Here is a 26,136-nt window from a genome sequence, read left to right as displayed (position 1 = left end):
CATGTGGGATGTGCATTTGAAAGTAAGAGAGAGAGAGAGAGAGAGAGAGAGAGAGAGAGAAAGAGAGAGAGAACGAGAGAGAGAACGAGAGAGAGAGAGACACGGAGAGAGAGAGAGGGACAGACAGAGAAAGAGAGAGAGAGGGAGAGAGAGAGAAGAGAGAGGGAGAGAGAGAGAGAGAGAGAGAGAGAAAGACATAGAGAGTGAGAGAAAGAGAGAGAAAGACATAGAGAGTGAGAGAAAGAGAGAGAGAGAGAAGAGAGAGGAAGAGAGAGAGAGAGAGGAAGAGAGGGAGAGAGAGAGACAGAGACAGAGAGAAAGAGAGGGAGAGAGAGAGAGAGAGACAGAGAGAGAGAGAGGAGAGAGGGCGAGAGAGAGAGAAAGACAGAGAGAGGAAGAGAGAGAGAGAGAGAGAGAGAGAGAGAGAGGGAGAGGGAGAGGTGTTGAATGTACTTCTCGGTCTTAGTGTGTAGTGCTATAGGTAGAGGTGCACAAATGTGCATTATGTTGTACATTGGGAAATTAAGTGTGTGGTGCAATAGACAGTGGTGCATAAATGTGCATTATGTTGTTCATTGGGACGTTTTATGAAGCTTTTACTATTGACTTTGACATGCCCTCATGCCATCTTGAATTCTGACTTCTGCACACACAAGCAGGCCCCCCGATTACTCACGTTATTTAGGTTATTCACATTCAAATTTGTTTTCTGTACTGTTAGAGATGCTTTCTACTTTTGCAAGCTTTAGTAAGATAAGGGGCTGGAAAGTGTGAGAGAGCAGGAGAATACGCGAGAACTCCTTTGCCTTGGAATACTTGCATGGAGCCAGCCAACTCCAGTAAGGTCTTCTCGGAAACGTCTTGTGCATTGAGATTATAAAACTGCGGTCTGTTGCCTTGGAAGGCAGGATTGTGGACCTGAAGGATGGACGCGTCTATTTAGTGTGGCAGTTCCCAGCTAACGAATTTCCTAGACCCCCAAGGCTGTGAATCCCCCAGTCTGGTGTGGGCTAAGATGAATTTTTTACAGTGGGTTATGTCTTTTCTCTGATTATTGGCATTGTGATGTGTGAGTGTGTCTGTGTGCATATCAAGTTTCCAGTGGTTATAAACATCTGATGAATTATGTGTATATAGCTTATATCTTTCCAAGTTTTCTTTTGCTGATTACTTGCATTTAACAGTGCCTATTTCTTGTAGTGGACGCCCAGTAGTATCATTATCTGCTTGTATTTTTATCCCAGTTACATTTGTTTACTTGTAAGTGTGTTATTGCTTGCACATATATGTATATAAATATCTATATGTACATAAACAGACATATATATATATATATATATATATCTATATCTATATCTATATATGCACACATTTATATATTGTTTCATGTCACATCTGGGAAAGCCTTTCTGTTAGAGAGTGTTGCACTAATAAAGTCCCACACTTTCTTCTGAAAGCTATCTTTTGATGAGCCTCATTTTATGAGAGTGAATCCCCTTTTCAGGTGTTTTCTTGCTTTGCCGTGTGTGCCCCTCCGTGTGGGAGTGCTGTATTTCTTTTACTATGGCTGAAGCAAGACAATTTCTTAAGAGAGCAGGTTATTCTGCCACAGTGCATCTGTAATATTGTAACTCCCAACAATGTCTGGAGAGACAGTACTGAATAAAGACAAGACAGAAATAAGCATGGTCATAACAAGCACATCACCAAGCAATTCAAGCTGAAGGTGATGGAAACTAGATTGACAAATACGTTCTATATTGTGTATCGCACTTCAAGGGTCATTCAGGCTGTAGATTCTGCAATGGATGAATTGTTCCAGCCTCATCACAAGAGGAATTATGGGTCAAGGGGAGCAGCCGGCCTAACAGGTAGCGATGACCCTCCGAGTACACCAGTGCTGACAACAGAAAAAGAAAACACAGACTTGTGGAAAAAAGAAAACGTACACTGCGTATGCATATCTAAAGCAGGGTCGTGGGGTGCACCCCACAAACAACGAGGTCCCTAGTACAGTAAATATGTTTGATATGAGTGTAATACGAGTAACATTAAAAACAAAGAGCGGGGAAGGCTAGGCCATGTGAAAACCAGACCCTCATGATGTCAAGACACAAACAAGGAACTGAAGTGGAACTTTACAAACAGGTGTGTGCTAACTGCAAGTGCATTATAAGTTCAGGTCTCATTTATTAACTGAACTGAGATCAGCAGGGGAAAGGAATGCTAAGCATTCGATAACTCAAACTGTCTGGCATCACCTGTGAAAGGAGGTGGGAAGCGAAGCAGGGACTAAACAGCCAGAGGTGCCAGCCCCCGTGTGGCCTCTGATGGCTCAGTGCACAAAAGCGTTCACCGTAGGGACAAGGGTTTGAACCTCATGGCCACAGAGGTGAATTGGAGTGGTTCTACTCAGCTTTTCATTCACCTGAGAGCGATAAAACGAGTAGTCAATGATCGAGATAACAATACAGGTATATACTTGTCAATATCACCACGATGATGCGCCAAGAGGCTACAATGATGACACTATAGAACAACCTTCACTGTGCAACGCGCGAGAAGGAGAAGCTTTCCGATGAGGATTCTTCAGAACCACACTTACTTGGCTTTTTTCTTTGCCCTCTTCATCTTCTTTTCCAATTTCTTGTTAATTTCATCCTCGTTAAGGATGGAAAAAACCTCGAGCACAGCATCGTTACCCTAAGGAGACAGAAGCCGCAAAGTATTAAAGCTGTGAAGGCCTCAGGAGAGCTCCTGCAGCATAAGATGCACCCAAAGGATGCACAATCGGCGAGTCGCAGACTCCCAGCTGCACACAGACCACTGCTTAGAGAGCAACCACTGCCATAGAAGGAGGCCACATTCAGCATCCAGAACTCACATGGCAGGCCAGGATCCGGCCTGTTCGGTCTGTGCCAAGGCTGACGACTCGGTCTCTGCCCTCGCGAAGGATGGAGCCCGCCTTGTGGCAGCTCAGGATTCGCTGAATGGAAATAACAGAAAGAGGAGATTATAAAAGACCTTCAAATGAAAGAACGTGGAGGAACTGTCGAGAAGGAAAGAGCAGAAGATATGAGGACAACGTGTGTTACCTCTTCAGCCGTCTCGTCCACTTCTTCTGTGTCTTCTTCGCTAGCGGGCGGTCCTTTGGATTTCTTGATCTCGGGAGCAGCAGGCTCCTTTTCCTACTCAGGAAGGAAATAAAGCTGATAACATCAAATAAATCATATGGCATAGTAACTGGGCAGCAAAGGGTAGAGGAGAGAATTGCCTGCATTAATTGTAAGCACAATTTTTTTAACCCATCTGCAAAAACGTCCTGGTTCACTGGAGTTATGTTTAGTTTTATACTTGGACAAGAGGCCACCAACTTACTGAAGCCATGAATGGGCAGTAGAGGAAAGGTTTGCCCCCGTGAGGCTTGGTTTACATGTTATATTTCCAGAAAGCCGTGTGAGTCCAGACCAGTCGCTCATCTGTACAGGGAAGGATTTTAAGACCCAAGATCAGGCGCTAAATTATTAAAAGCCATAATAAGGTAAAGACTTTGATAAATAGTGGTGAAGGGGAGCCAGCTCCCTCCTATGAACTTTCTAATTCTACTTCTTCGAGACTTACCCTAATTTTAAGACAACCCAGTGTTTGCCACGCTAAGCATCAGATTTTCTCTTTCCCAACCTGCACACTCACCCACTGCATTGTTTACAGAGCTGCACACAAACCGGAAGAATCCTTCTGAATTATGGTATTAAATGAAGCGAGCACAGCTCTGTGGGGTTTTCTCTCTACAGAATCTGGGCTCTGTTACCTAGGAGTCTCGAGTAAAAAGGACTTAATGTGCAATGTCACAGGCATCTGACTTCTTTGAATTGTCTTCTAGAATTGTTCATACTTCAGGGAAACAGCAATGACCTCTCCCTTATGACAACATAACCACAAAACACAAGACATGCTCAGAAAGGTGGCACGGCCGAGCCATTTGTTGACTATAAAGTGAAGAAAACCACCATGCAGCAAAGCTCACAGCACTCCGAACACAGGCGTCTCTGCGCTTCCTCACCTCTGACGGATATGTGATGTTCCACGCTCTGAGCTCACTGTCTGCCGAGCCTGTCAGGATCCTGCTGTCCTCCGACAGCACCGCCAGTCCCCAGACCTGCCCAGAAGAAACAGACTTCATCAGAGGGTTCACAAGCAAACAAAGTCTGAAGAAACACAATAACAATGGTGGACATGAGTGGGCCCTTGTGCCCGTTCCCACTGCCACAGTTCTCATATCCAGCTTGCCCGCAGTCTGCTACACTCTGCTGTGCCTCCTCTGCTTGTTTCTTGCTCTGTTTTGCCTTTTCTGCTCATTTTTCTACCCTCTGTTTTGCCCACTTCTGTTCTGTTTTGCCCTTTTCTGCTAAATTTTCTACCCTATGCATTGTCCTCTTCTTCTTTGTTTTGCCTTTTCTGCTTGTTTTTCTGCCCTCTGTTTTGCCTTTCCTACTTGTTTTCTGCCTGTTGTGCACAATTCTAATTTTTCTACCCTCTGTTTTGCCTTTTCTGTTTGCTCGGTTTTCTGCCCTCTATTTTTCCTTTTTCTGCTTGTTTCTTCCGCCATTTCCTCAAGACGTGTCGCATAGTGAGTTGGTACGACTGAGTCCTTGCACCCCAGATACCACCTGGGCTTACAGAGCTGCGCTCTATAAAGGATGATTGATGATGAATCTGAAAAATAGTGACTAGGTTGCATTCAAGCAAGCTCAACGTGAAGAAACACCATCACCAGGGTGTTCACGAGCAGACACATCTGGACAAAAAAATAATGACCTCTGAGAACAATTAACTCCTGTCACTGCATATTTAACAACCAGCAGATGAGCACAAGGAAAGCAAGAACTAAGAATGAGAAGAGAAGAGCAGGAAAGGACTCGTCAATCATAAGGTGTTTAGATTACACACACACAAGAACTGGCTTCGCCCGTTTCCATCCACACACGTCCCCTTCGAAAGCACACAACTCCCAACCACAAAGCACAGTTAAGGAACTTGCAGGTGCAGGGAAAATCTATTTGGCATCAACACAGTCCATACCTCTAATAAGGTGCCAAACAAGAAGCCGCCTCTGTGAACTCACAAAAAAAAGTGGCTAATTTTCAACCCCTCACACCTTCGCAAGGGATCGCCCTACGCCTGGTACTCACCTCGGTGCGGTGGCCGACCATGGTTTTAAAACAGTGCTGAGTGTCCAAGTCCCACCACTTGACCAGGCTATCTTTGCCGCTGGAAAGAAATCAGATAAGAGACAATGATATCGCCCACAAGTTGAGTGAATTCTCATTGCTTTCCATCTTAGAAGGTGTGCACAGGTGTGTCTTCACACTGTAAACGGTTCCAATATCATTCATGCCATATTTAGAAACAGAACAGCTCAAGCTCTCCAGTTGCAGTTTATTCCAAACAAAAGGAAAATGCCCACAAACAACTGCAAATGGGAGAAGAGACCTTTCTATGTTTGCAGTCCACGGATCGAGATAATGTACGCACTGCACTGTGTGATGTCAGCAGATCCGTTACACAACCGAAAGAAGACTGGGAGAAGGGTATGGCAGTAAATCAAACAACGACCACAGGTTCCCATGGTATTCTGACTCTAGGGCATCTCACAATGGAAGAAGTATAAGAAACGCTGACGGCATGAAAGCAAAAATTAGGATTATCTGTGAAATCACCTGAGCACGGCAGGAGGCACCCACACAGTGCGCCTCATCCCACACACCTGACCTCAGCCAAAGGAAGAGGGGCTCCCACATGTGGTTATTCTGAACACAAGGACAGACTGATACCTGAAGGCACCACCTACTTCAGTACTAACACGTCCCTTCCTTCCAGCCCCCTCGTCCTTCGTTCCCAGGTGGATCCCAGCTGGGGAATTTAAAATCACAATCATTAGCTTTGGGCTTTGTTTACAACTTAACACTCCTCTTCTTAGATAAAGATCTCTCTTGGCCGTCATCAATGCCCATCCTTTAAAGGAAGGAGGCTCTTCAACCTTTTCCAAAAGCCATCGGCCTAGTCATCAACTCCAGCGCCTGGATACCGCACGGGTGATAAGCGCTATATAAGCCCTCATAACATAATAGAATCGTGGCAGACTGGAGCTGGAACCCCCAATGCATGTTTAAAGGTCAGTGTTTGGAGAAGCCTTTGCAAACCATGGAGGCCAGCTCAGCCCTTCAGCAGACTCTTACACTGAAACCAAGAGATAAGGCAGGCGAGGGGCAGGTAATCTGAAGGGCATTAAGAGATGCAGCGAGGGAGGGCAAATAGGTACAGCAGGTCAATTAGTTTCAACTCGCATTTCTTCAAAAAGTGTATTTTAGTTGACAATACATTTGGAAAACAGTGAAACAAAGGGTTTCCTTTTTATAGAGCTGCAACTTGAATTAGAACTTCTCACCATGCAGGAGCTAGGGGGAGGTATGGGTTGAGATTCATAGTGTCTGTCTGCTGCCCCCCAGAGGAATGAGGCTCAAGACCTCAGGGGTTCACATGATGGATGTTTAGGGGCTCAGATGAAAGTTAAAAAGGATTGTGTGGCTTTCAAAGGTGCCATACGGTAACAGGATCATTTCGGAATTTCAGTGGCCATCTACCTGGTAATCAATAAGTTCTTTTCTCGCAGGAAGAGCGCCCGAGTGACCATATCCTTGTGTCCCTTCAGTCTGTATAAACCGCTCTCGTTGATAACGTCCCAAACAATAACATCGGTGTCCTGCAGCAAAGAGAGAAAGATGTGAGCACGGTTACAGGTGGAACATGGAAGGACCAGCGTATTGAGGTGGAACTCGAGGAAAGAATGAAAGGCAGGTGCGTGGGAAGGTGTACCTCCTAGGCACGTAGAAACACAAAGGGTGCAAGAAACCTACTGACGACAGTGCCGCACTTGGAACACATCAACACCAGACATCCATTAGATATCAAGAGAGCAGACATCTCCGTTAATTAAAGAACATACGATACTGAACGTGTACAGCCACTCCTTCAGCCGTTTTTATCAATTCACTCTTTGTTGGTGTAATAAATACAGGTATTCCCACCTTCCTGACAACTCAGAGTCATCTTGGTCTGGGAATCTGACTCAAACTTCTAAAGTGTACGCTGCAGATCACATAATGAAACTTTCATCTGAGGACAGACGAAACCCGCTCTTTTTATGTAAAACACTATGGACCTCACGTACAAAGATTCCACTTAAGGAATCATAAATTGTGATAAATAACGATTTGCTCCTTGCGATTCCTTTAATGGAATGAAAAAAATGGATGTTAGAAGTAGTCACAATGTGTGCATCTACTTCTAAAGAATCCATCTGTATTTTGAGAACCGGCCTATATATCAATAGGTTAGTTCTCAAAATACTGATTCGTAGTGGCTCCTAACTCGGCCTAACTCATTAAAATGCAAGGCTGACTACGATTGGCTACATTCATAGGCATGGACCACTGCTTGTTCCTAAAAAACATTCACAAAGGAGAAGGGGTTAAGGGGTCCCTTACCAACAACTTTGAGGAGGAGGTAACATATTAATATTTTGTAGTTTAAAGATTTGGAATCCATAAGGGACGCCCTTAACACGCCCCTTCCAAACACCAAATCTTTCTTTATTCCCACATCCAATTAGCGATTCAGAAAGATTCAGTAATCTGTTACGGAATCACTATTTAGGTTTGGGGAATTAAAAAAAAAAGCTATTTTGCAGTTGGAAAGGCTCTGAATATACAAATTGGAGCCTTACAGAGCGAAAAATAGTTTTATACATGAAGGCTTATGGTATAAAACACAAAACATTGCACTTTGAAATGTCAGACAGAAACAAGAATGAAAGTCACCCATTCTAAATGCACAGTGAGGAATTATACACAAGATGAACTAATACAATTTCCCCTCTTTAGTCAGGAAAAGAAACAAATGCTCAATTTATCATCTCGGCATAAGGCCCTCTGGTCAAAGGTAGACCTCAGACTGAGAAGCTCTGTAGCCTCGGGCACAAGATCACCACTACAAGCACTCCAAACTAGCTCAGATACTAACATCTCCCCAAAGCCCATGGAGCGCCCGCCTCACCTTGGAGCCGGAGACCAGCCGGCCTCCCAGGTGGTCGAAGCTCAGAGTGGTGACAGCCGACTTGTGCCCATTGAAGGTAATATTGCTTTCACCACTCAAGAGATTGAAGATCCGGATGGAGCCGTCCTCATAGCCAACGGCCAGGAACAGCCCATTGGGTGATGGGCACAGGTAGGTGACCTCCGGCTTCAACCCCGGAAGGATGAGGACCTGAAAAGAGGAGAAGAATATAAGACAGCTGCCTCTTACATCTCAAAAAGAAACTCAAACTTGAAAACATACCTGCCCACTTCATCTCTGGAACATAAAACATCTCTCCCCAGAGACTAGACAGGAAACACTCATTCCCACTTCTCTGCACAATTTTAAAATTATTGCAAAAGGTTACGGATTGCAGGTTTGAAGGCAATGTCTTGGCATCAACAGAGTGGATACCGCCTTGGATAGGAAAGAGCACGCTAGCTTGTACTGCAGCTCAATTTATAATGCCCTACAGGTTTACCGTTTTTAGTCAGTGTTGCAGGGATTTGCACATACACAGAATTATGCGCAGGATTATGGGACCTCGGTGTATAGGGGCTGAACCTTCCCACCATCTTAGTGCCTACGAGCCCAGGGCCGACTAGCTATAGTGTCTCACTCGCTCTCCTACTCACAAACCGAGAAACCAATGATCAGACACCCCAGAACACAACATTCCTGGATCTCTCAGGAATCGCGGTAACAAGACACACCTTCTTGCTCACACTCTCGTACTTGTTCACAATAAGGTCTGACATACACACAAAAATAGTTTTAAATATTTATTTTAACTAACGTGTTCTAAACTGCTGTATATGTGCCACAACCAGCAGCAAAATGCATAATATAAATACAGGTAGCATTGCAGCAAGGCCATATATCATAAAGGGAGATGTCATTTTATAAAGACAGTGGATAAAGAACAATAAGGCCAAACCTCCCTCCCTTGGTAAGCAGAAGTATTATTATATGTTAGAAGTTCTCTGGGCTTTGTCCGCAGACCCCACACCTCAGGCCATAGGTCGTATTTCTTCATCACAGCTGCGAGTTGCTCTTCTCCCTTGAAAGATCCCTCTCCAAGGGTGTGTTTGTTCCTAAACATGCATCCCCATAATATCGAAATACGATTCTGCAGCAAAAACAGCTGCATTGGTATGCTTTGTCTAAGCGCTAGTGCCTGACCAGAATTAAATACCAAGGGGCAGTGTTTATCGACCTTCGCACAATGTTCAGATGAAACTCCAGGAACAGGCAGAGAACGAGCACAGCAGAGAGTTCTCATGTGAAAGACATAAACAGAGTCTCGCAAAAATAAAGACATGCAGTGTTGTGCGCAAAAGCAGCATCATGTCTACCAGGCTCACGCTAACCTAAAGATGTCAATAATGACTCCAGCGAACATGTGACATTAGTAATGGTCATAACACATACCATCGCTTGCATCCCACGGCCGTCGAGCTGAAGCAGTTTGTCATTAGTGGGACCATGTTATAAACAATTACCCTTTAACACTCCCCCCCCGGTGCTGCACATGGGTGTAGTAATGTTCTTATGTTGGAAATAATAAAGGCAAAGTAATCTCTGTGGGTTGGGAAGCACTATTTATGTGGAGAGAGAAGACGGGTCGTCCACCTGGAATAGGATGCACTACTTTCAGGTACTTGGGGCACGTTAGTTCTCTGAAGTGTCGAGAGAGGCTGCGTATCAGGAGGTCCCAGGTGATTTGAGTGTGGGGCTACCGTTGTTCGTTTCTCCATTGCCAGCATTTCCCAAAGGCGGCTCATGCAGTCGCGAGATGTGGGTACCATGTGTGTTCCCCATAGTTTTGGTATGTCTGAAGGGCTGTGACTAAAGCCATGGCTATCTGTTTCCCCGACTAATGTTGGGGTTCATTGGAGCGGGTATGGTTTACCTACTAGAATAAGTGCTGGGTCTCGTGAACCTCTTGAAGGATAGGTGTGGGGCAGCGCCAAAGTAAGTGCAGCAAAGTTCCCCACGCTACACACTCCCTTCAACCATGGGCAGGTGTAGCCGTGTTTCACTGTAAAGCTTTCCCAGAGGTTTTATACCAATATGTTAGAATTTTGTACTGAGTTTCTCGCTGGCGGACATCAGTGGCAAAGCGTCGTCCGCTTTCGAATACTCTGTCCCAGTCTTTCTGCGAGAGTTCATTCCCTTATTCCCTCTCCCAATGCCTCCGCCTGGGGCCCTCTCTCTAATGGGGAAGTCTATGACAAGTCAGTAGAGTGGATATTAGGGCTCTGCTGTTGGGTCTGTCCTTGAGCCATTTCTCTAGGTCCGTAAGAGGCCTGGACGGTCCTCGCCTCAGTGGGGAGGGGGTTCCAGTGGCCTAGTTGGGTATATGCAAACCTTTCAGATTCAGGAAGTCAGTCTTGTTTGACTTCTTCGAAGGAGAGTATTTTCTGGTTGTGAAAGATGGAGCCACCAGTAGGCATCTATGTGCTCCTCGTGTTTTAAGCTGGGAGTGGGTCTGAGTTGGGGTAAAGTCCTGGTTAAAAGAAAGCGGCATAAACGGTAATGGGAATGGAGTGAATCCCAGGTGCGAGAAAAGTTATTCCAGACTTGTAGGGCTGCCCTGGTCACTGGCGAAGATGAGGCCCTAACTTCGGTGGGATCTTTTCATCCAGGGGTTTGTCACAGTGGATTTTCTGATATTAGCTGATCGATATGGAACCATGATTGTGTCTGTGGGTCGCTCTTTCCTCACTCACTTGGGTCAATAGCTGAGCGGCTCAGTAGTAAGGGAAGAGATGAGGGAGTGCCAAGCCACCCTGCGCTGCCTTGTAAAGGTAGTAATCTGAAGCTGCATGAGAAAGAGTGGGGGCAGTGACAGTGGTATTGTTTGAAACAGGTAGAGGATCTGTGGTAGGATTCTCATTTTAAGCGCAGAGATGCGCCCCAACCAGGAGAACTGTTTGGAAGCCCAGCACTGCAAGGACTTGAGCATCTGTGTGTAGTTTAGATTGGTCATTTCAGCCGGAGTGCGGCCTACGAGAGTGCCCAGGTATTTCACTTGCTTCGCTGCTCAGTGGATGTGGACAAGTCGTTGTAGGGTTTCTTTATATCCTGGTCGGGGGTGCAGTGGGGGAGCCTCGGACTTCGTGATGCTGATTTTGAAATTGGAGACAGCTTGGAGGGCACAGATTTCTTCCATGACCAGGGGGCATGGACTGTTCGGTTTTACAGTAATAAGAGTATAATGTCATCTGTACACATGGTTAGTTTAAAGATGTCTCTAATTCTAGCATCTTGTATCCCTTCAGAGGATTGTATGGCATTACTAAAGGGCTCTAGCGATCACGCAAATAAAAGAGGTGAAAGTGGGAAGCCCTGCGTGTCCTTTGCTTGATATGGATGGATTGAGAGAGTGCGCCATGCATGCAGATTTTGGAGGTCGGTGTTTGGTAATTAGCAGTAACCCAAAGGAAACGTGAACCCATCCCTAATTTTTCGAGGACCCTTTTTATGTACGTCCAGTCAACCCCACTGAACACCTTCTCCATGTCCAGGGACAGGAGAAGGACATTCTTAGTTTTCTTTTGGGTGTTCTAAAAGATATGCTTCTTGGTATTATCGCTACATTGCCTGCCAGGGATGAAGCCCAATTATGATAAATTACGGTGTGTAGCAGGGGTCCCAATCATGCCGCTAGAACAGCCATCAGTAGTTTCACATCTATGCTAAGTAGCAATGTAGGTCTATATGAGCTACATAAGGTAGGGTCCTTCCCGGGTTTTGGAATGACGGTCACCACCAGCTCGCTCCTTGATGGTGGGAGGGAGCCCTCTGCACCCATCCCATTGAACAGACATGCAAGAAAAGGGTGGGGGGACAAGATGTGGAAGAAGCATTTATAGAAGCTTGCTGAGTAGCCATCTGGGCCTGGAGTTTCCTGGTTTGAGCTTAGATATGGCCGCTATCCCCTCCTCTGGGAGGATCGACTCCTCCAGGGTCCATTGTCACGCTCATGGTAGAGAATACCGTGAATGAGTGAGTAGCGTTTCCAGGAGGAGGAAAATGTCGGCTTCCATACGCCTCAAGATGATAATTATGGCCAATCTCTAGGCAGGTGAATTTAGGCCTGTTACATTGAGGGCAACCAGTTTGACCATAGATATTTGGGAGTGGGAGGCTAGGTGCCATCCCTGGGTGTCGCGGGGTGCTATATGTAAACATGCCCCAAGGTGCTTTGAGTATTACCAAGAGCTCTGCCATAAGCTATACATGTCCCCGAATGTGTCTCCGATCCCACCCTCCCTCCCTACCCCTGAAACAATCTCAACAAGCAAACAGGGCGACTTCCAAGAATATAAAAGCTAGTCAACAGTGATACAACACTTCGTGGTCATTTAAGTCTGGGTGAGTAGGTCAGCGTGCCCACCACTGCCCCCGTTTATGTTCTCAGTTTTCAACTCAAAGGTCCCTTGGTTCCAGTCCCCCTAAGGCCCATCTCCCGCAGCTCCTGCTCGTCCCATGTCCTTGGTTCTCATTTTCTCTACCTTTTGAGGGGCTGCCTTTTTAGTCAATTCTATCCAGCTGTGGCGAGGCGGAGCTCTTATGGCGTTTCAGCTAACTCCATTAAACGTGGGTGGCTCGGGCTGCTGTCTTCGTAGAAGGGGCCAAACCTGGTGAACTTTCAGTAGGAAGGCCCAGTATGTGTCAGGCATCTGACTTTGTGCGTACCATATGTTCTTGACTGCTCCATCTATAGATGGTCAAAAGGATGACCCCACTGGTACGGGATGTTGGGTGGGCGGAGGTGGTCAGAAATCTGTTTTAAAGTTCGCCGCAGTTGCAGTGTTGTTGTTGCTGGGTCCTTGTAAAGGGTTTCGGTGTGGCCCTCAAAGAGAACTGAGGGTAAGGAGCAGACAATGGACATCATTTATTCCTATTAGTTCTAAAAGTGCACCCTCATGAAGATGTCTGTTGGGGCCTCTCTCCACTTGCCCATTTTGTGGGTTCTGTCTAAGCATATAGGAGGGTCACCAGGGTGGTTGCGTCTGTGATTGAGCAGATGTTGGATATAAGTGTGGATATCGGGGCCCTCCACTCCTTGCAGGAGACCCCAAATTCGAATGTTGCTATGGCAGGATCAATTTTCTAAGTCTTCTTTAATGCGGTCAGGCCTCAGCCTATGTCGCTGACCTCCTCCTCTCAGTTGTCCATCATCTGCTCGAGATCCCCCACCCTGTAGCCCAAGTCTGTTGCATCTTTTTGGATATCTTTTAGGTAGTCAGTGAGGTCAGCCCGAATCGTACCAATTTAGTCTGAGTTCTTTCAGGAATGATTGCCGGAAGCTTTCAGAGATGGTGGTTCCTGGAGGGGTCCAGGAGTCGTGCTCCACTGGTGAGCTCTGGTCTGCGTGTTGCTGGTCTGAGTTTGTTTTCTTAGGGAACCACAGCTCTTTAATAGCGGTATCTCTATGGGGTCGCCCAGATGCTATGTCGCTGGGACAGGCGTTTACCTATAGCAGAGTTTCCCCCAGGGTAGGTTGTCACACAGTAGCATTGTCGCCCACCTCGCCCCATGGAGGGGGGTGGGGGGAGCTGCTGGTCTGGACTATTGTAGGTGCAGCTCGAGCACAGGAGGTCTTTTGGTAGTGGATATGGCCTAGGGATTTGTTCCAGCTGTCCAAGCCTTCACCTGCAATGGACAGTCACAGTGAAAATCTCAATTGAAGCCAGTGACCACCTGAAGATTCGGTCCCCAAACTGGGGCGACAAGCTTCGGTCCTGGTACCCTCAGGTGGGACTTCACATGGTCCCCCTCATTTAACTATCCACGGCTGTCACATTGTGTTGGGGTGGTCTGAGGTAGCATATGACGACGTAAAAGAGTCCTCCTGTAGCATTGCTTCCAATACTGAAAGGCCCGTAGGAGGATGTAAAAGAGTCTTCCTGTAGCACTGCTTCCCATACACTCAAATGTTTTTGTGACAGCCCTGTATGGTTGCGGGTGTAGAAGCTGAGCACAGACCCACAAGCTCACTGCTGGTGAAACCACATGAAAGAAGGTTCTGGGACAGTAGCAGGGCAGAGTCTGCAGGAGTTGAGAGGAGGAAAGTTATCCAGAGAGAAAAAAAACAAGCCACACTCTGCAAGTTTTAAGGGTATTTACCAAAAGGGAAAGCAGGCAAGTGGCAAAGCTTGTGTTATTGAGCAATGGGAAGTACTTGTGCTCTAAAGGTGATTTCGGTACATAGGAGAGTCCACATTGTTCTTGTGTGCAGTGGCAGTGCCTGGCTACGTGGCAACGTACTAACCAGGCAACACAAAACTACTAGGACACACTGTAGGAAGCTGGCTCTTTATATGATATATCCAAAAGAGATATATAATATAAAGAGTCTAGGGGTTCCCATATGAGTGGACAATGGCTCACTATAACAATCCCAAGGTGCTCTGCTAGGGGGCAGTGTGGTTGAACAGTTTTAGGCTTATCACAGAGGAGTGAAAAACATCTGAAAATACAAACAATGGACAATAAATGAGAGACACAACTCAAGAAAGAGATCCACACCAATTTATGAAAATAGCAAGTACCTTTCAATATATTTAGGCATCAGAAAGAAATCATTCAGGTAAGTACATTTTTAATTATACATTCTTTTTACTTTAAAATGTGGACATACTGCAATATTTGAGTTCTGCAATGATATCATATTGAGGGAAGAAAACGTTCTGCAAACGGGTACAGTACATCAACATACAAAACCAATCTCCAGGAGTTAAGGTGAGTGGTGGGCAAGGTCCAAGGCAAGCCCAGCAGTACACCACCAGCGTCACGGGCGCAGCTGCGTGCAGATGTGAAAAACAGTGTCAGGAGCCCAAGAGGTTTCTATGGAGTTGGGTCACTGTGAAGAGGCTGCAGGCTCTGGCGGGAAGGCCAGTCGGGTTGAACCAACAGGGGGAGCGGGGGTTAAATCTTGTGATGCTTGGCAGAATAAGGAAACCTGGGGTCCTCTCCTCCATGGCCCGGGGGCGATGGATGCAAAGTTGAATTTAGGCATCGGATTTTCTTACCAGGAGCAGTTGTGGTCAATGGGGCCTGGTGCAGAGACTGCAGGCGGTGTCGGGGACTCCACAAGAGGTGAAACCACGATGGACTCTAGCTCTGGAGGATTGGGGGACCTTGCTGACACGTTGGCCCACTTCAATTTGAGCCGGGGGGCCACGAGTGCCATGGTTGCTTCAGTTGTGGGGTTTTTGGTGGTCCCGGAGGCCTCAGAGTCTTTGCTTCGGAATTCCTGCAGGGTGTAGTAGAACAGGTCTACTGTTAAAGGGAGGTTTTGGGTCTTTATCGAAGGCAGGCAGTCCTTACAGGTTTCTGCAGTCAACAGCTGCAGAACTAGTAGACTTTGGAGCAGTTTTCAACAGGGGTGCAGACAGGGCGGCAGGGTTGGTACCAGGTCAGCAGCTTCTTCTCTCCTCTCTGCTTTTGCGACTCTTTGGTGTCCTCTCTCTTCTTGGGTTGTCTGGATCTGCTTCTCTGGTACCAGGGACTCCCCTACATGCTGAATGTTAGGAGAGTGTAGGGTAGTAGCCAATGGGCTACTGGCCCATGGAGTCACTACGCCCCGTATATGACCACTTCGTGTGAGAAAAGGACATAACCCTGTCCAAGAATTCCTAAGTATCCCATCACAAAGATAGCTACTTCGAAAAATCTGTGTCCACTTCAGTGTAGCCATCTTAGGGGTGATAATAGCCTGGGGCGGCATGCTTACCCGGCTAGCTAATTTTCCCACCTGTCCAGGTGCCAAGTTGGTCCTGGACAAAGGGGGGCGGCTTCCTCTCCTGTGAAGGGAGTCAGACTTTCATTCAAAAAGCGGCAGCTCTTTGAAGCTTGCAGGCCTGGAAAGCTAATTAGCACATCATCCTGTGAGAGGGGGTATTGCACTCTCTTACTGGACATGCTTTTGTTCTGGGCCTGCTGACAGCAAAGGCTCTCCCCATCGGAGGTCGGGTGGCAGGCTGGCAGAAACCAGTCAGGAAGCTTGCCAGAGGCTGGTAGGTTTTCAGGGGGCACCTCTACGGTGCCTTCTGGGTGCATGTATTGGTAAATCCATCAGTGTGGGTTTACCAATGTGAGATGTTTGATACCAAACATCTTTTTTTTCAGTGAAGCCGTCATGTAGCTGGGAAACTTGTTTTCCCCAGTGTCCAGCACGTTTTAAAATGGCTCCCGGGTCCACTTGCACTGGCAGTAAAAGGACTGATCAACACAGGGGCATATCTGCTCATGCAGGAATGTCCTGACATGTAACATTCAGCACCATGCCTTAGGGCTGTCAGGCCTGCGGCAGGGGTGACTTACAAATATGACATGCAATGTTAGGGGACATGGTACACAGGGACGTGCGACATGTGCGTTCACTTTTATCTGCACCAAGACACACAACTTTGCATATGCATGGTGAGGAGTTTCGTAGGGTGGCACAATTTGTGGTGCAGCCAATAGGGGCCCTCTTTGGGTACCATTTACCAGGGACTTACACAGAGTGCCAAAGGTTTTGACAATTGAAGAAAGATTTTAATATTTTTAGAGAAATAACATTGGTACTGGGTACCTGGTTAGCAGGAACCCACTAAACTTTAGTCCAAATTGTATCAAATACCAGCTAAAAAAGAACCCAGCTTCCTACACACACTTAATGAGGAGCAAGGCATAGAAGGAGGTGTGGCAATACCTACCACACAAGTAAAGTTTTGAATGGAGTTTAGACAGCATGGACAGCCAGTCTCAGGCTGATGAACACGTTGAGCTGGTGCAAAGCCAGGATTAAGTTACAACAATAGAGAACAAGGACAGCACAGATATGAGAACACAGACAGGCTTACCTTCTCACTCTTGCGTAGGTCCCAGATGAAGACGTGTTCACAGGCGGACACAGCCACATAGCGCCCCTTTTCCCCACGCAGGGTGACGAAGACCACATTGGCTTTTGTGCTGGCGATGACGCCAAAGACAGCGCTGGCAGCATAGCGCAGGTACTGCTTGGTGAGACCCATGGCAAACAGTAAACCTGGCACCGATTACAGGTGAAACACAACCTGCAGAACAAACAGGGCAATTACATACACACAAAGAGTCTTGTGATAGAACACACAAAGGATGAAAATTATACTACAGATGTGTCACTTTCTCATAATGATTTCCTGCCTGCGCATCCAACTGCATGGTCACCTAAAGGGTCCTTCTAACCGCGCTCACCCCTTCCCCCCAAATTCACACTGATCTTCAATCCTAGTCACATGTAACGTCTTTCTCTCAAGACTGTCAGTGCCTCAGACACAGAATTCCTAATGTGGATTTGAAACCTTCACTTCCCGTCCATCATATGTCCTAACCTGCTACTTCTAGAATTACTGGTACTTCCAACACTGCACCCTCCACACAGCCCTGCACCACTTCTCAGCCCAGCACTGCAACCAACACTGCACCCTCCACACAGCCCTGCACCACTCCAGTCTATCACTACAACCAACACTACACCCTCCACACAGCCCAGCACCACTTCAGTCCTTCACTACAACCAACACTGCACCCTCCACACAGCACTGCACAACTTCAGCCTATCACAACAATCAACACTGCACCCTCCACACAGAACTGCACCACTTCAGTCTACCACAACCAACACTGCACCCTCCACACAGCCCTGCACCACTTCAGTCCTTCACTACATGGCACACAGGGATGGGCGTTCACTTTTATCTGCACCAAGACACGCAACCTTGCATATGCATGGTGAGGAGTTTCGTAGGGTGGCACAATTTGTGGTGCAGCCAATAGGGGCCCTCTTTGGGTGCCATTTACCAGGGACTTACACAGAGTGCCAAAGGTTTTGACTCAATGGTTAGAGCAGGCAGACCTCGATGCAGAGCTCTGGCCAGGGACCAGGGTTAGATTCCTGCCCCGGCGGGTCTTGGGCTCATTAATTCCCCTGACCGGATAGTCTCGCCTCAGTGCCTATTCTGATCATGGGTCCCACGCTGCAACTCTGGGCAATAGCTTGCTTAGTCTCCACAACGGCCCCCACAACGCGAGGGATGCCTGGTCTGCACCATGGGGGTGCCCAGGAGTGGACAATTCACAGGGAAAGCCAGGAAGGGTTCCCTTGCGGTATTCGTACAAGCGCCGGGAAACCCACTGCGGGTAGCTGTGCGCTATACAAGTACAAAAACATTTACACACATTTACTAACACCAACACTGCACCCTCCACACAGCCCTGCACCACTTCAGTGTATCACAACCAACACTTCACCCTCCACACAGCCCTGCACCCGATCTCAGCCGATCACTACATCCAACACTGCACCCTCCACACTGCCCTGCACCACTTCAGCCTATCACTACAACCAACACTGCACCCTCTACACAGCACTGCACCACTTCAGTCTATCACAACAACCAACACAGTACCCTCCACACAGCCCTGCAGCACTTCAGTCAATCACAACAACCAACACAGCACCCTCCACACAGCCCTCCACCACTTCAGTCTATCACTACAACCAACACTGCACCCTCTACACAGCGCTGCATCACGTCAGTCTATCCCTACAACCAACACAGCACCCTCCACACAGCCCTGCAGCACTTCAGTCTATCACTACAATAATAATAAAAATAATAATTCTGAATTTATACAGTGCCGGGTTACACTAGCCAGTGTGTCTCCGCGCTATTCAGTGGCCTAAGCAACCCCCAAGAACAGCTCACAAAGCTAATGCAACTATCCTTTTGGGAACAAGTATGTTTTAAGTTCCCTGCGGAAGACTTTTTCCGAAGGCTCCGTACGAAGTCTAAGGGGGAGAGCATTACATCTACGGGCCGCCAGAAGGCGGAAGGATCTGCCGCCCATCCTAGCCCTACTGGTCTTTGGGATGCACATTAAGCCAGTACCCTCAGACCGCAGAAGCCGTGTGGGCTTGTACAGAGTGAGCAGGTTCCGCAGGAAACTGGGGCCATTCCCATGAACAATCCGATGGCTAATGCATAGGACTTTCAACTGGATCCGCTCCCTGATCGGCAGCCAGGGTAACGCCTCCAAGGCCTTTTTGGAGGGAGATCTTTTAGGCAGCGTCAATACCAGGCGTGCGGCAGCGTTTTGGATATGCTGCAGTCGCTGGAGACACTTCACATTGGCTCCCATATATAAGGCATTCCCGTAGTCCAGCCTGGGAGTAACCAGGGCATGGACCAGGGCCCTCCTAGCTGACACCGGGAGCAAATCAAGTGTCTTCCTCAGACAGCGAAGAATGCCAAAACACATTCCAGCTACACGTCTAGTATGATACTCGAAAGATAATTTTGAGTCCATCCAGATGCCTAGGTTCCTGACCTGATCTTTAGGTTGGGGTAGAGGACCCAAGGTCTGGGGCCACCATGCAGATGTCCAAACAGACGGAGACTTGCCTACAATTAGCACCTCCGTCTTGTCCCCGTTTCACCGGAGACAGTTATTCGACATCCAGTTGGCCAGGTCCTGAAGACAAGACGCAAATCGACTGGCTACCTGCTCAGCTGGCTGTGAGAGAGCCACAACCAGCTGAGTGCCGCCAGCGTAAGTCACCACATCAACCCCATGTTTCTCCGTGATCAATGCCGCAAAAACTACGTCTGTGGAGGAAAGATTCCAGCCATTGCCACGCTTTACCAACAACTCCACCCTCCCTCAGGCGCTGAAGCAGAGTGTGATGTGCCACTGTGTCAAACGCGACACTGAGATCAAGGAGAATCAGTGCCACTGTCTGACCTTCATCCACATGTTTCCGCAGCATCTCAGTGGAGTAGAGTAACGCCGACTCCGTAGAGTGGAGAGCGCGGATCCCTGCCTGAGTAGGATGTAACAGTTGGTGGGTTTCAATGTGAGCCGTAAGTTGATGATTAACCAGTTTTTCCGCTATTTTAGAAATATAGGGAAGAAGTGAGATAGGCCGTAAGTTGCTCATTTGAGTTCTACTGATCTGTGGTTTCTTCTTAAGTGGGAGTACAAACAACAACCAACACTGCACCCTGCGCACAGCAGGCACCACTTCAGTCTATCACTACAACCAACACTGCACCCTCCACACAGCCCTACACCACTTCAGTCTATCACTACAACCAACACTGCACCTTCCACACAGCCCTGCACCACTTCAGTCTATCACAACAACCAACACAGCACCCTCCACACCGCCCTGCAGCACTTCAGTCTATCACTACAACCAACACTGCACCCTCCACACAGCCCTACACCACTTCAGTCTATCACTACAACCAACACTGCACCCTCCACACAGCCCTGCACCACTTCAGTCTATCACAACAACCAACACAGCACCCTCCACACCGCCCTGCAGCACTTCAGTCTATCACTACAACCAACACTGCACCCTCCACACAGCCCTACACCACTTCAGTCTATCACAACAACCAACACAGCACCCTCCACACCGCCCTGCAGCACTTCAGTCTATCACTACAACCAACACTGCACCCTCCACACAGCCCTACACCACTTCAGTCTATCACTACAACCAACACTGCACCCTCCACACAGCCCTGCACCACTTCAGTCTATCACAACAACCAACACAGCACCCTCCACACCGCCCTGCAGCACTTCAGTCTATCACTACAACCAACACTGCACCCTCCACACAGCCCTACACCACTTCAGTCTATCACTACAACCAACACAGCACCCTCCACACAGCCCTGCAGCACTTCAGTCTATCACTACAACCAACACTGCACCCTGCACACAGCACTGCACCACTTCAGTCTATCACAACAACCAACACTGCACCCTGCACACAGCACTGCACCACTTCAGTCTATCACAACAACCAACACTGCACCCTGCACACAGCACTGCACCACTTCAGTCTATCACAACAACCAACACTGCACCCTCCACACAGCACTGCACCACTTCAGTCTATCACAACAACCAACACTGCACCCAGTTCACAAGAGGTGCATCAACCATAGTAGAGTTTTTCATAGTGGGTATGACTACCGACTCTACTGATCTATGAGGAACACCAGTTCCCAAGAGGTGCATCAAGCATAGCAGGGTTCCTCAGAGTGACGTATCGCTATTTACTTTTTCTAGTGGGAGCACTTTCCCGAAAACAGTCCTGTCTGGTGCTCACCTGGAGGGTTGCGTTGCAGCTATAAAGTCTTCATGGTGTGTACACATCTTTGCTCATAACTCGGCTTTACAACATACTCAACAGCCATTTTATGAAACCACAGAGGCCTAAGCTGAAGGATTTCAAGAAATATAAGTCAAATGCCTTTTGCATACCCTGCCAAATAATATCTGCACTTGTGTGAGTTATCAGCTCAGGACATTCATCCTGCTGGTGTCGGAGCCACTAAAGAATGCTTCTGTGAGGCTGTGTGTGCTCTCTTCATCTCTGAGACAGTACGACCACTGGACCTTGCCCTGGCGCAGTTGCTTCTGGGGGGACTATTGTCTTCTGCAGCCCCTGGGACATGGATTTGTTTCTTGTTCACTCATTCACAGATCTGCCCTGGATTGACCCTCAGCTTTGTTTGGTTAAATCACACTCCATGACCTTCTTTTCTTTACTCTGGTGTTTGTGGGCCTCTAGCGCTGGTTTTATTTTCACCTGGAGGCAAAGAACACAAACCAATAAAGCCGATTGTCGGTGATCAATGGCTCATCCGTCTTTTGATCCCTTTTCACCTTGGTCGTCTGGCACCTACCATTTTACTAGGACTTGTTGCAATCCTAACAACGCACGAGGGGTGCCCAAGAGCGTTTAAGATGTGAAAAAAATATCATGCAAACAACCGGAACTGATTACCAAGCACTGGTCACAAATCAGCAGAACTGGAGACAGAAGGGAAGATGGAGGCAGCAAAGGGAACTCAGTGCGGCTGGATTTAAAACATGCATAAGGGTGAAGTAAAGGAGGAGAGAGAAGCATGGGGCCCCTCCTGCTAGCTTCCTGCATCTCACAAGATCTGCCTGGGAAGACAGTGGTGGAGAGGTTCGTGAGATACAAGTAGCAGAGGGAATAGATATAGAAAGGTTTACAAGTATTTACAGGACAAGCATCCCTAAAACAAGAGGTTTCTTAAGAGAGTAAAGTAAAGTCTGAAATTACAAGCATTTACAATGCAATAGGTGTCGCAACTGCGAGTTTTAGAGCTATTGGTATTGTAAATGGCAATGCCTTTTGAAAAATTAACAGGTATTGTAGTTTATAATAGTAATTTTTCACCAGTACCATAAGTACCACTATTATTATTACTATCACCATAGAGTCGTAATAGTAATATTTGTAGTGATGGTTATGGTATTTGTGGTGGTGGTAGTGGTGGTGGTATTGGGACTGGTGGTGGTGGTACTGGTGATGTTAGTGGTGGGGTTACTGTTGGTATTGTTTGTAGTGGTGGTGGTACTAGTTGTGTTAGTGTTGATGGTATTGTAGGTGGTGGTGATACTGTTGGTGGTAGTGGTACTGGTGGGGGTGGTAGTGATGGAGATGTTGTTACTGGTGCAGTTAGTAGTGCTGGTGGTGTTAGTGGTGGTTGTACTAGTGGTGGTGATACTGGTGGTGGTTGTTTGTGTACTGGGGGTCGTATTGGTGGTGTTATTGCTAGTGGTGGTGGTAGTTATTGGTGGTGGTAGTGGTGGTTTTGTTGATGGTATCACCCGCGACATCGCCACTGCAATCCCGGATCCAGAGAAAGGACCGCCCCAACTGCCGGGGAGGAGGCCTCGCCATCACACACAAAAACTCCCTCCGCCTAACCACCTCCAGCGAAAGCTTCCCAGCTGCGTAACACCTATACTTCCACGTCCAGACCAGCTCCTACTCCGCAGCACCTTCGCCTACAGACCTTCCGACGCCCGGTTCCTCTTCGCTCCTCGCCCCCGCGAAGAAACTGAAGAAAGTCACGAGGAGCAACTCACCCTCAACCTCAACCTCAACACCCCCACCACTGCAACCAACGCCAACTGCACGGCCAGGGAACTCCACTCCTGGGTCTCCAACTGCGCAAACAAGCTCACCCGGCTACGCAACCCTGACAAACAGTGCCCTAGAAGAGGAGCCTGGTTCACCACTGACCTCCAAGGAGCCAGGCGCGCCTGGAAAAACAGCAAGACACCTGAAAACTACAACAGCTTCAAAAACACCAGGACGAACTACAACCAACACATCAGAACGACCAAAAGGACTTTCATCCACAACAAAATCCTCATCCACTTTAGCAACTATTCAGTGTCATCCAGGACTTCACTAAGCCTGCAGCAAAGCCATGGACATCACCCCCTCCGAAGGACCTCTGAGACAAGCTCGGATCCTACTTCCACCGGAAGATCAAAAACCTTTATAACAACTTCAACCACCTCATGTCTGACTAAGCAGCCAACCCGCCGTCCGGCAACGCTAGTCAGCCCACCATCTCCTACTGGGTCTCGGTCATGACAGAAGATACAGCATCAACCATGAAAAGCATCTACTCAGGGGCTCCCACTGAACCCTGCCCACCATACATCTACCACTGAGCAGCCACTACTATAGCACCCAAACTACAATGCACCATCAACACCACATTAGCGACTGGAACCTTCCCCGACGACTGGAAACGCGAAAAAGTCAGGTCCCTGCTCAAGAAGCCCTCAGCAGATCCAACGTCTAACAAGCATTTGCAATGCAATAGGTCTCGCATTAATTAAGTTTGAGCTATTGGCATTACTAAATATTGCAACACCAATTGCAACAAAAGTCTATAAATTGTAGGTCAAAAAAATTTTAATTTATTTTTGTAGCAGTGGTGGCATGCTGCGCTTTATATGAATATGTTTGAAAGTAAAGTGCGCCATACTGCGATTGCTACAATTGTTAATTGTGGATGTTTTAACTATTGATGTGTGCACTGATGGCTGGTGGTGTGTGTGTGCCTGTAAAAAGTATGTACTGATGGCTTGTGGTGTGTGTTCCTCGTGGAACTGTGCACTGCTAGCTGGTGGTGTGTGTGCCTGGTGGAAGCGTGCACTGATGGCTGGTGGTGTGTGTGCCTGGAGAAAGCGTGCACTGACAGCTGGTGGTGTGTGTGTGTGTGCCTGGTGGAAGTGTGCACTGCCGGCTGGTGGTGTGTGTGCATGGTGGAGGCGCACACTGATGGCTGGTGGTGTGTGTGCCTGGCGGAAGTGTGCACTGACGGCTGGTGGTGTGTGTGTGCCTGGTGAAAGCGTGCACTGACGGATGGTGGTGTGTGTGTGCCTTGTGAAAGCGTTCACTGACGTCTGATGGTGTGTGCCTGGTGGAAGCTTGCACTGATGGCTGCTGGTGTTTGTGCCCAGTAAAAGCGTGCTCTGATGGCTGGTGGTGTTTGTGCCTGGTGCAAGCGTGCACTGACGGCTGGTGGAGTTTGTGCCCTGTGAAAGTGTGCACTGACCACTGATGGTGTCTGTTCCTGGTGAAAGTGTGCACTGACGGTGCGGTTGTGTGTGTGGTTGTGTGTGTGTGTGGTTGTGTATGCGTGGTTGTGGCTGTATGTGTTGTTGTGGCTGTGTGTGTGTGGCTGTGGGTGTGGTTGTGTGTGTGGTTGTGTGTATGTGTGGTTGTGGGTATGTGTGGTTGTGTGTGTGTGTGGTTGTGTGTGTGGCTGTGGGTGTGGTTGTGGGTGTGGTTGTGTGTGTGGTTGTGTGTATGTGTGTGGTTGTGGGTATATGTGTGGTTGTGTGTATGTGTGCGGTTGTGTGTGTGGTTGTGTGTGTGTGGTTGTGGGTATGTGTGTGGTTGTGTGTGTGTGTGTGTGTGTGGTTGTGTGTGTGTGCGTGTGGTTGCCTGTGTGTGGTTGTTTAAAGACTGTGATTCGCTCTTAGGGAGCCCATCTTAAACATCAGGGACCGTGCAGTCAAAGCATGACTGCCCTGTGCTAGTCAAGCAACAAGTTTTTAAAACGTTGTCATTCTCATTAAAGTTTAGTTTAGGTTTTGGACACACAAACGGATGACTGCAATTACTCGTACAGAGAATTTGCACACAGAAAACCAAGGTGTGGCTTGTAAATAAGACCCAGCTGATGAGACGCAACGTCTTTTCTTTGATGTATTTACGGTGCAGTAAAGATAACATTTTATTTTCAGATTTACATGCAAGTGTGTGCAGGGTCTATGTTTTTGCCTGCGTTAAAGACTGTTCATTGATCACACGTGGATGCATTTTTTCACTTTGAGCGCAATAGTTCTATCAAATGCCGTAAATGAAACTTGTTAGGACAGAGGCTTAAGAGAAACACAAACACAATCTCTTTGTGCAAAGAATTAACTCATATTTTGCAGTGTGTGCTTTTTAAGATCACCAGTTAAAGTACAAACGGTACCTTCTGACTCGATTTTATAATACTACTTTGAGAGTTCTTCTGCCTCTCAGCTTATTTATGGCACTGTGGTCCAAGATATTTCGTTGTAAGATCTTCTTTGGACAGGCTTTGGCAACACGTACTGCTGAATAACACGTGCTTCTCTGACACAAACGCCACTTTGACTTTACCAGTACTTGTTTGAAATAAATTGCTCAAGAATTTCCTTACTTTACGATCTGCTAGGTACATTTTGCCTTGGGTCATTTTTAGGTTGCGCTGGGGGGCGGAGCCGTTAGGCTCCTCCTCCAGAGAAATCTATTGAGTACAGTAAGGCACTATGGAACACGCCCCCCGTCCCATTGGCTAGCTCCATAAATGGAGCCTAGCCATTGGACGAGGGGCCTGTCCATCAATGCCGGACCAGACACGGGGGCGTTCCCGAGATTCTTTGGCTTTTGCCGACGTCACGCGACGCCGGGAACGCCCCCGAGTCTGGTCCGGCCGGGCCGTGTTTGCTGCTGTCCTGCCTTGTGTCCCTCCTCCCGCCGTCCCCACGTTTCCCGCCTCCCTCCCGCCGTCCGTTCCTCTCGTGTCCTTTCCCGCCCCCCTCCCGCCCCCTGTGTCCTCTCCC

The 26,136-nt window shown here is 47.8% G+C and overlaps 1 protein-coding gene across 1 annotated transcript in view; it reads right to left on the bottom strand.

The window, feature by feature from the left end:
- WDR3 (WD repeat domain 3) overlaps nt 1–26,136 on the bottom strand; it is a 180,737-nt gene that overhangs the window by 112,727 nt on the left and 41,874 nt on the right. Inside the window, exons 2-9 of the mRNA XM_086935837.1 lie at nt 16,998–17,210; nt 8,116–8,325; nt 6,645–6,763; nt 5,193–5,271; nt 4,064–4,159; nt 3,096–3,188; nt 2,885–2,986; nt 2,606–2,703 (exon numbers count right to left, since the gene is read on the bottom strand). Coding sequence (XP_086791963.1) covers nt 2,606–2,703; nt 2,885–2,986; nt 3,096–3,188; nt 4,064–4,159; nt 5,193–5,271; nt 6,645–6,763; nt 8,116–8,325; nt 16,998–17,168 — 968 coding nt within the window. The 5' untranslated portion in view covers nt 17,169–17,210. The remainder of the gene's footprint in view (nt 1–2,605; nt 2,704–2,884; nt 2,987–3,095; nt 3,189–4,063; nt 4,160–5,192; nt 5,272–6,644; nt 6,764–8,115; nt 8,326–16,997; nt 17,211–26,136) is intronic.

The sequence above is a fragment of the Lissotriton vulgaris genome, chromosome 8 (assembly GCF_964263255.1).
Source record: "Lissotriton vulgaris chromosome 8, aLisVul1.2, whole genome shotgun sequence".
NCBI classification, from domain to species: Eukaryota; Metazoa; Chordata; class Amphibia; order Caudata; family Salamandridae; genus Lissotriton; species Lissotriton vulgaris.
Note: the sequence above shows the minus strand (reverse complement) of the source record. Positions and strands in the feature narration are given on the sequence as shown.